Raw genomic sequence first — 10,137 nt, 5'->3', positions numbered from 1 at the left:
AGACAATTCCCTCCCCTGCATCGCGCGGTGGGCCCTGCGTAGTGCAAGCAATGAAATGGGGCCCCTTGCCCCCCCCCCCACCCCCGCTCCATAGCCAGGCGTATCGGTCCCTGTGCAGTTGCACCGCCTGCACAGACGAAAGCTATATCACTGCCAGAGAGAGCCATGCGAGAGACCCTGCTTTTTGAGACACCTGTGGCATTGAGAGGATAAACTTTGGGATGGGCAGTTGCAGCTCACGGCCACAAGGTGACGCCCGTGTGAGGAGTCATCGCGGTCCTTCCAAACAAAACACGCAAAGGAATTGCACTTACGCGGCTAGAGTAGTCACAAGGGCCGTCGGCCGAAACGTTAGCTTATTGTATGCTAGTCTGGTTATAAGACGTGATAAGCGCATTACGCAATGAAACTCGGAAACCTGAGTTCGATTCCCGGCCACGGCGAAGATCGGTGGCGAGTAACGTCTGAACCGGCTCTAGATCACCCTGTTAGGTTTGCCGGAATCGGTATCTCTATTCTGTTGGCACGAGTGATCTACCGAGATCTGATAGTGTCGTGTTGAACTTCACGACGGTAGACTACTCGGTTTTTTTTAATAGACCTAGGCTGACTGAGAAACATGTCCGGGTTTGATTTACGGTGCAAAAAGGTGGTTAGCGAACTCTGCTGCGAAACCCGGCGACCCGAGTTCGATTCCCGCTCACGCCTAACATCAGTGACGAATATCTGAACCAGGTCCCGGGCCTCCCATAGGTAGACTCAGCGTCAAATGAGTACCCGCTACCGCGTGCAAACATCGCCACTGGGAAGACAAGCGCCCTCGGGGCGCGGTGCCGGTCACCCTCCCCCCTCGTGTGGCCGTGTCGCCCCAGCACAGATGCTGCTCACAAGCGGCTGTTTGTTAACAGCTGTGCGGGGGCATCTTTGCCTTTGCGTGACACTTAGGCGGGACTGCCTCGCGCTCTGTGTGTGTGTGTGACAGCGATTTGTGCGACTGCTCCCGCGTGGCGAGAAGCGGGGGTGCATTTTTTTTATTTATTTTTTCACCGAACGCGGGTCGCTATGTTTGCGTGAATACGGTACTGCGGTTCACGGCCGGGCACCCGCTCGCCGGCGATAGCCCGGGCCTCTCCGCGAAGCCACCCGGGCTATGTAGCCTCGCGGCCTCGCTCCCCCCCACCCCCACCGCCCTCCCTTTCTCCCCTACACGAGGCTCAGCCAGCGCCTGCTCCGTCCGACCTCTGTTGGGGAAGCCATGGAAGAGGTGGACATGGAGAACAAAGCCAAGAGAGGTCCGTATCGCCCCCCACCACCATCAACCCCCTCCCCCCACCCCCACCTCTGGCTGACGAGCGCAAGATGGCTGGGCTTAGGTTTGGTGGTATTGTAAGATGGACGTCGCCACAGCATTGCGTGCTTTGTCTCCCTGCCGTCGCGCCCGGCCTTGCGCTGTTTCTCCCTCCCTTCTGCGTCTCTCCCCGCGACTCTTGTGTGTGCGACGCGGCGGCGAGATAAGCCGGGGGTCGTGTGCGAGGCGCGGCCCTCCGGGAGAACCCGATACCCGATCCGTTTTGTAAACTTGGCACAACGGCGGTGAAATGGAATTAAATCAGAGGGAATATAATTTGTGAAGCACAAAATGCACGGAGATGAGCCCCCCCCCTCCCCCGCCTCCCACCTCGTCCAGCATTGGATTGACAAAAGGGCTGTACACGTACTACCACTTGTAGTCACGGATTAGCTTGCTCTTTATATGTATGTTGAACTTCTTTCGCACCGTACGTAGACAACCGTGCTCATCGGCTTTGTTAAAATAACAAAGTAGACGCGTTGGAGAATCGATGGCGCCCATTGAAGGCGCTACGAAATGCTACCACCTAACCACGACCCAGCATCTGACCTACTCCAACCATGCACGCTTCGTAAGAGTGAATACATGATTGACTAAATAAATGAGTTGACTTAATGCGTTAGTTTCGGGGTTTAGTGCCGTGGTTAAAATTGGATACAACTTGAAGTATCCAGTGCAAAAAGTTATTGATTAGCATATCGACAGAGCTAAATGGAAGGTCATGGTCGACGTCTCTGAGAAAGGACATGACACACAGAGAGAGAGAGCTGTGGTTAGACACAATATGAAAAACAAAGAATCGGTGGCACATCATCATCATCAGCGGGTGTCACCGGCAGTGCGATAGCAGCCACAGGTCCTGAATTGGTCTCGGTGAGTCGAGGTGACAGCGCCGCCCCGTGTGAAGTTGGTTCAGCACCAAGGACAGCGCCGGCGCTCAATCGGCCCGGGGATCGGCATCGCTGAGTGGCCACTCCAATCCCAACGACTCGATGATTTTCCGAGATACTGGGTCACGTTTCCATTCAAGAACAGATTAATTTTGCGTTGGGGTTTTTTTAATTAAATTTCGGTTTGTTTGTATTATTTGTCAGGGTTTTACTTGTCTCATTTGTACAACATTCACTCCGCATGCGTGAATGTGACGGTAAATCGCTGTGCATCCGGTTTGCATGAGTTGTAACTAATCGATTCTTACACGCACAATACGAGCCATGTCCTCAGCCTAATGATCCATTTTTAAGAGCACCACAAGGAGCATACGCAAGTTAGCGACAGACTAAAAAACGAAATACGACTCAATATTTACTTTTAATTTACATTTTTTTAAAAATCTAAATCACACGTTGGTTTGTATAACTCGGCCAAGCACGACGCCTGTGATCTTGCAGACGACGTGGATGCTTTGTTTAAATTCACATTTCAACCGCACCTCGCCAATTCCCGACATAATCGCCGAATATATATTTAGTCTCAGTTTGACTCGTGCCAAATCGCAGTCAGTCGACGGCAATGCATCCCAAGAGCCCGACACTGCCCACAGCGGGCGTTGTGAGACTGTTCACAATGCGTGACACAAAGCCGTCAGAAGCCGCTCGCGACTCCAGTGTACACACACAATGCGTGCTGCACGTCGAATACGGGGCTCCATGCCTGGTGTGTATTTAAAATGTACGGCGACCGATTTGGTGATACGTGTACATATACGTTTGCGCCACGACTGTCAATCCACTGCTGGATGAGGGTCTCCTCCTCACGCCGTGCGGGTCGTGGGGATGGGGGTTATTGACGATACGTCACCACGCTGGTAATTGCGGGTTATTTTTTGTTGTTGTGGTGGTGGAGCCATCGACGTGCAGTTGCAACAAGTATTTTTTTTTTTATTGGGCTGCCTCTCTGCTACCTACAAATGACAAGGGTGGTACGCAATTGTACAGGGGCGGTGTGGCGTTCAGGGACGTTGTGCGGTTGTACCGGAGAAATATAAAATTTGTGTAGGATACGATGGATTTTACTTGGCCATACCTTCAGTGCGGTTTAGCGAGAAGTGGAGCAGCCGTTTGAAACCAACCCACTCGCTCTGCTAATCGATTCTATTCTTGCGTATGGCAGCAATGTGGTTCAGGAGCTAGATGCCAATGTCGAGGTCTTCTCGCCACGACGAGAGGGCTTCAGGAGAGTTTCTGTAGTCTTGCTACTCCTCCGTTGAGGGAGTGCAGTCTACATTGATTTACTGTATGGTCTCCATGCTATTGGTTGCATGGTCACAATTGCACTGTGGCTTAGTCTTTCATTAACGACGCCTATGTTGCCCAGACGACGGTAGTTGCGTTTAAGGTAACGAGAAAACGCGTACCAGGGTGGGCCGCGAAAAAGCGAACATCTCCCACCCTCCTAACCCATCACACACAGAGGCGCACACGGACGAAAGTCACTCCTTACACGCTCGTGCTCGCTAGATAAATGCGATTGATATCAACCCATCCATTCACATCGATCAGCGCTTCAGGTAAGGTGAAGGTCTCGGAGTAATTAACCCACCAATTGTTGTGAGTAAAATGTATTTTCAGAGGGTAAAATACCACATTAGTTTGCGGTCATGATTCAGTTAGATAAATAGATGAAACACATTCATGCTAACCCACAGGGCATGCATTCACTTGAGACTTGCATTTGAACTGCAGCGGTGCTGTGAACTACTTTAGCTTGACTGTCTCACATTGATTTGCTGTCTTGCTGACATTGGATAGGAGGAGACACAGAGGGATTGAGTATACATGCAGAAAATGTGATCCATATTAGATTTTCTGATGACATCGCCATTGCTAATGACCAATATGAGTTGACGAAGTTAATAAAGAAGGCTGCAAAGTTGGGCACGAGAGAAATGTGAATGTAGCACAAGCTATAGACAACAACCTTGGCTAAACTAATGGAAATATTTGTCGGTTGCTTCACAACTGGAAACATTACAGTACTTACAACAAATGTTGCTGCAGTGTACACATACTGTATGTTACTAATTTATTACACTTGTTTACCTAGTAAAGCGTCACTGAGTATCAGGGGAGTCCTGCTGAGTTTTCCTAATGCTGTGCATATTCCAAAAAATGAATAATCTGCGGGTAATTTGGAATTCATGACGACGGCGGCCAACGGCCTCCTCTTGCGAATTACGTCAGGTGACATGTAACATCCCACTGTGATGCGCGTCCCGTGTATTTATACGATTAGTACGCCCGCAGCAATAACCAGAGCGGCCCGCTGGATTCGAAACCGTGACTCTCTGCAACCATCGTGTGAACGCGCTACCGCCCGACCATGTCACCACCGCCCGAATATTTGCAAAGATATTTGTGAAGATGACCGCAGCGACGGCCACCTGGCTCATATTTTATTGAGCGTGTGCGTTCGCGCCGAGCGAGGCAACAGCTTCATCATTTGGAGAACGCAGGAGGCGTCGTCCACAGACCACCGCTAGGCTCGGTTAGCGGGCAACAAAGTGCAACATCGTTTGTCTTGCACCACAGCCACCTGACTATCGGCTCTCTCCGACGGTGCGTGCGTGCGTGCGTGCGCGCGTGTGCGTGGCAGTGTCGGACAAGCTGACGGACAGCATGTACATCCTCGCCAACGAGCCCTCGGTCGCGCTCTTCCGACTGCAGGAACACGTGCGCAAGTCCCTGCCGGAGCTGGTGGAGCACAAGGCATGGGGTTCCCCGCAGCCCCCACACCAGCCCATGCCCACCCCCCCGCCCCACTCCTCGGTGGTGTACGCAAACATTTGTAAGAGCACGGTTTCACCGTCCGAGTCGAATCCTGACTGCGTGTGTCGCACTGCATTGTGCCGCAGGTCGACATGCAGAGCCGCGAGCAGCAGGGCCAGGGTTTGATCTACGACGTCGATTATGCCATCGGGTAATGGGACTCTCCGCCCTCCTCCTCTCCCCTCCTCCTCCTCCTCCTCCTCCACCCTCCTCTTCTCCTCATTCCCCTCCTCCTTCCTCATCTTCCTCCCCCTCCCTCCCTCCTCCATCCTCCTCCTCTCCTCATTCCCCTCCTCCTCTTCCCTCTTCCTCCTCCTCCATACTCCTCTCCTCATTCCCCTCCTCCTTCCTCATCTTCCTCCCCCTCCCTCCCTCCCTCCTCCATCCTCCTCCTCTCCTCATTCCCCTCCTCCTCTTCCCTCTTTCTCCTCCTCCATACTCCTCCTCTCCTCATTCCCCTCCTCCTTCCTCATCGTCCTCCCCCTCCCTCCCTCCTCCTCCTCCATCCTCCTCCTATCCTCATTCCCCTCCTCCTCTTCCCTCTTCCTCCTCCTCCATACTCCTCCTCTCCTCATTCCCCTCCTCCTTCCTCATCTTCATCCCCCTCCCTCCCTCCTCCTCCTCCCTCCTTCTCCTCCTCCCTCACCCCCCCCTCCTCCTGATCATCATCGCTGTACGAGTGATGTGACCTTGACGTCATCGCCGTAATGAACGCATTACGGGTTTCTTTTTGTCGTCAAAGAGACGTCGAGATCGTGTTGGATAGCCCGGCACGCACATCCTTGGGGTGTAGCTGCAAGACAAGACCCGTTTAAACCAATGGTTAAACTTACCGTAAATGACGAGAAGCTCTTTAGGAGGAGAACCAATCAGACAGGCTTGTGTGCGTTACACACGCAGTGTGGTGATGTCAGGTGACATTTTTGTCACCTGACATCACCACACTGCCCTCCTCCTCGTCTCCCCTCTTCCTCACCTCCGATTAGGATGTTGGTTGACTACGTACGGTGCGAAAGAAGTTCAACACACATACGTGCGACGTGCAAAGGACGACGAGACGACCGTTCTGATGGCCACAATCACCCCTTTTCGCTGTCAGGAAAAAATAATAAATTGTTGTTTTGCGTGTTGTATTATCATTATTGTTACGTTCCATGAGCAGTTTTTTTTTTAGTCGCGTCTTCCGTTAACAGTTTGCCCATGAACCCGTGATCACCCGTGGTGTGCACACGGGCAGTTGGACTTGGCAAGCCGAAGTAGAGAAATTAAAAGCGAGGGGTTGAAAACGTTTCCGTCACTCGCCGCGTGAACAAGCAGTCGGCGTTTAACAAACGCGTGCACTCGGTCATTGAGCATCTTTTCAATTGGAGCAGCACCGCCACTGCGCCACGCATGCCAAGTAGGCTCATAGTGGCCACCTGGTCTTCCGTTTGTCGCTGCCAAGGAGTTTTGCGATGCAGCAAATCGATCAATTTCAAAAGCGTTTTCAAATGCGCTGGCATTGAGACGCTAAAGGAAAATATCCATCCACGTCGTGGATTGTGGTGTGTTTTAATTTAGCTACTGTGTGTCATACAAGAACCTCACAGGGAATTGTGAGCGTTGCAGCAAAGCTCATTTCAAGAGAAGCAAAAAAATCCATTTATTGCTTCAGATTCACGCAAATCTATCGAGAATTGTCGCCAAACACTGCGCAATTCTGCGCCGGCAGTGGTGCACATGCAACACATTCATCGATAACACAGCCCTAGAGAGAAAAAAAAAACATGACGATTGCTAAGGTTTTGACGAATTGCCCTTCTGCAGAGAAAAAACGTGTTGAGTTTTTATTATTTGTGAAAGAGGCTTTGCACCTCATTTGAAGCTCTTTGGTCGGCAAAACCAACCATAATGCCGACTGCCAATAGCGGCACGCTCTGCCACGCCGTTGCCAACCAGGGGGAGCGCCGAGCGTGGGATTTAAATTAACCTGAGAGTCTGCAAAAAATCCCGGAGTGGGGTGAGAAAGCGCGAGCCAGACGGCGAGCAACGGCGGACGGCCACGCGTCTTGTGCGTTTCTCTTACCAGGGCAGTCAATAACATATCGAGAAGCGCCGCCACATTCTCCAACGTCGAAGGCCTCCTGAGGAAGGCCGTGGCCATCAAGCAGCAGCTCAACAAGGCCAGCTCGCGCACGTGAGTGGCCCGATAGGGGCCCGCCTTGCTTTGCACGTCGCCGCTGATGCCTCACTCTGTATGAAGGTCATGGGTTCCATCCCGACCCTGACGCCTGTATACTCTGAGTTTGCATGTTCTGGCTGTGAGCTATCATTTGTGGCCAGGTTTCTTCTGAAGAAGAGCAATATAGCTCATTGGACCTTACCTGGTAAAATAGAAAAAAATAGTTTAAATAGTTTAGTTTAATGTCACGATGTGAGAGAAACCGTCCCAACGACAGACGGTAACAAAATCAGAGGGACAAAATTTTATCATAGTGGGGGAGTGAAGCCTCTGACGTGAACTGACATTTAGGCCATGCCAAAGGTTCATCTCTCACCTCCCATTGATTCGACGAATTGTTGAGATTCGAGGTCAAAATACGATCACCGAGAGTTGATTATTTTTTGTCTCTATTCTTCTTCTTGCCGTCTCATTGCAATTCCTTTCTTACTCTTTGGTTCTTTCGGTAAAGTCACCTAGGTAGAAAATAATAGATCACGACATTTCGATCGCAACACAAGCGACCGTCATCAGGTGAGACAACCACAGCAGGGAAACTGCTGAAAAATTGATTCTCACCTGATGACGATTGCTTGTGTTGCGATCGAAACGTCGTGATCTTTATTTTCTACCTACGTGATGACTTTACCGAAAGAACCAAAGAGTATGGATTCCTGCAGTCACGAAAGCTTCAAATCCAGATCGCAATGCTTTCTCTCATATTTCATGCGGTTATGTACCGCTGCATGTTACAAACGTGCGTTTATCTTATACATTTGTAATAACGACTTGACACACTTCTCTTGAGATGGAACTTTATTGAAGACACGTTCACTTGACACCGGCAGAGACCCCCAATGCAGCAGCCCCGAGTCTCCCGCGCATCTCCAACACGAGGCCACGTCCCCCTTCTCCATCATTCTCGCTCCATCATTCAGACGCCCCCAACATTTAAGTCGGCCAGGTGGCCCCACAGCGTGATGCACCGAGTCATACGGATACAAAACCTGTTGTTCGATTCGTAGATTGTGTTGCGTGTGATTGGTTCATGTGACCCCTGCAGCCACTAGAGGTGTTACAGTTCAAAATCGTAAAATAAAAAAGAATCAAATCTTGCATTGAATCGCGACCCCCAAATCTTGACAATTCATCGAATTGCAAGGGGGGGGGGGGAGGAGGGAGGCTATCGTCACAACCCTGCGTAATATACCAAGGCCTAGATTGTCCACTTAGCCATGGCACCAACTCTCTACAGAACCCAGCTTGGAGGAGCCCTCAGCATGCTTTGCCACAATGAACCGGTCTGTGTACACGCCTTGCACGTGTGTGTGTGTCTCCCTCTCCAGCTCCCTTCATACGCATTGTTTCCCAGATCCCTCACTTTCGTGATGAGAGAACAGAGCTACTCTGAGCTGAGCACGCAGGCGTAAGTCCAGCAGTAGCATCGCCTGTGACACTCCGAACCAACTGGGTTTTGATGACTATAGAGAAAACAGCAGTAGAGTGGTGGGGTGTTGCAGGGGCATGGCAGGTTAGACAAGCATCTTGGAATGAAATCAGTACTACGTTTATAACACCACACATTCTGGTCGCTGGTAGACTAAAGTAAGCGTGTAACTTAGAAGTCATCGCCACAGTGAGAGGTATGATGGCTGTGGCGTCCTGGGTGCGGAGATATTTCCTATGTCACAGACCTGGACAGACTTGACTGAAATTAAATCCAAATCCCATGACATTTCACGGCCTCAGAAACCTCCCACACTTCCAAATCTCAAATCCCTGGCAGCAGCATCATTATCAGCCAGGGTCTAGCCACTGCTCGATAAAGGCCATCATCACTCACGGTCTTGCGTTGCAAAAATTCCTCCAGCACCTGCGTACGAGCTGGTTTCATCACTCAGTCTCCGTGACAGATTACTTATCAGGGATACTCCCTTCTTTGAGTTGTCACTCTCTTGTTAGTATTGACCACCAGGCCTCATCCTTTCTATCGACCTGTTCTGCCTAGGCCCACTTACGTTAATGTTAATATGATGTCTCTAACTTGTGTATGTCCGCTAAATTCCTCTTTAAGTTTCATCCCAAGTGCACGCCTCTCCACGCATACGAACTCTATTTTTCAAAATCTGCACTGGCTAAAAACGAGCACGGGTGCTGGCTGGATTGACTTTGTTACAAATTGGTCGAGGCAGATTAATAGAGACGTTGCTCGAGAGCCCCACACTTGGAAACCTGCAGAGAGAGAGAGAGAAGAGCGGTGGTCCTTCGTGCAGCTGGCTTGGCGGCGTGAGATGGCATCACCCGGGCAGAGCGCATGACACCGAGCCATTGAGCCATCTGCCCCGGCCCCCCCCGTTATGAAAATACCGCTGACCTGCACCTTTGTTGTCGTCGTCCGCAGACTCGCAGACACGGCGTGCAATACGGGGGCAACGCTGCGACCGACGGGAACATTCTAACGGCCTGTGCTTGGCTTTAAATATGAGGGTGGGGCGCACGACGCGGTGACAGGAGAAGTTGTTTCTACTCCCCTCCACCATTACCTCCCGTGGGGATAGCGTGAGGAGCCGTCATTGTCGGAGGGCACAAAAGACGCTGCCGCCACTTGGCTGGCTCGGACTTGTGGTGGTGTCGCAGTGACAATACGCGTCCAGCGTTAGGTCAACCCCGGACGATTTATGTTTTAGCTGCAGCAGCATGAATAGTAAAATAAACAATTCATGTAACCACAGGTGCTTTGAAATGTGTGCCTTGGTTTAATAATTTTACAATTTGAATTGACGCTTGTTATTTGGTGAAATGCAAATTTGCATCACGAT

The 10,137-nt window shown here is 51.0% G+C and overlaps 1 protein-coding gene across 3 annotated transcripts; it reads left to right on the top strand.

Annotated features, from left to right (window-relative positions):
- Window positions 1–233: 233 nt before the first annotated feature.
- BORCS8 (BLOC-1 related complex subunit 8) lies at window positions 234–10,049 on the top strand. Of its 3 annotated transcripts, XM_032965295.2 has the most exons (6): window positions 234–1,292; window positions 4,946–5,058; window positions 5,205–5,269; window positions 7,187–7,294; window positions 8,665–8,744; window positions 9,720–10,049. In XM_032965295.2, the coding sequence occupies exons 1-5, from the start codon at window positions 1,256–1,258 to the stop codon at window positions 8,705–8,707; spliced, it is 366 nt and encodes a 121-aa protein (XP_032821186.2). In that variant the 5' UTR covers window positions 234–1,255; the 3' UTR covers window positions 8,708–8,744; window positions 9,720–10,049. The 3 variants fall into 3 exon arrangements, with proteins under 3 accessions (XP_032821186.2, XP_032821178.2, XP_032821196.1); XM_032965287.2 differs by lacking the exon at window positions 8,665–8,744 and having other exon boundaries at window positions 244–1,292; XM_032965305.2 differs by lacking the exons at window positions 234–1,292; window positions 8,665–8,744 and adding an exon at window positions 1,331–3,007.
- Window positions 10,050–10,137: the final 88 nt, after the last annotated feature.

Source organism: Petromyzon marinus, chromosome 2 (genome assembly GCF_048934315.1).
Source record: "Petromyzon marinus isolate PM22_M1 ecotype Great Lakes invasive population chromosome 2, UKy_Petmar_22M1.pri1.0, whole genome shotgun sequence".
NCBI classification, from domain to species: domain Eukaryota; kingdom Metazoa; phylum Chordata; class Hyperoartia; order Petromyzontiformes; family Petromyzontidae; genus Petromyzon; species Petromyzon marinus.
The sequence above is the reverse complement of the archived record's forward strand: the minus strand, read 5'-3'. Positions and strand labels throughout refer to the sequence as shown.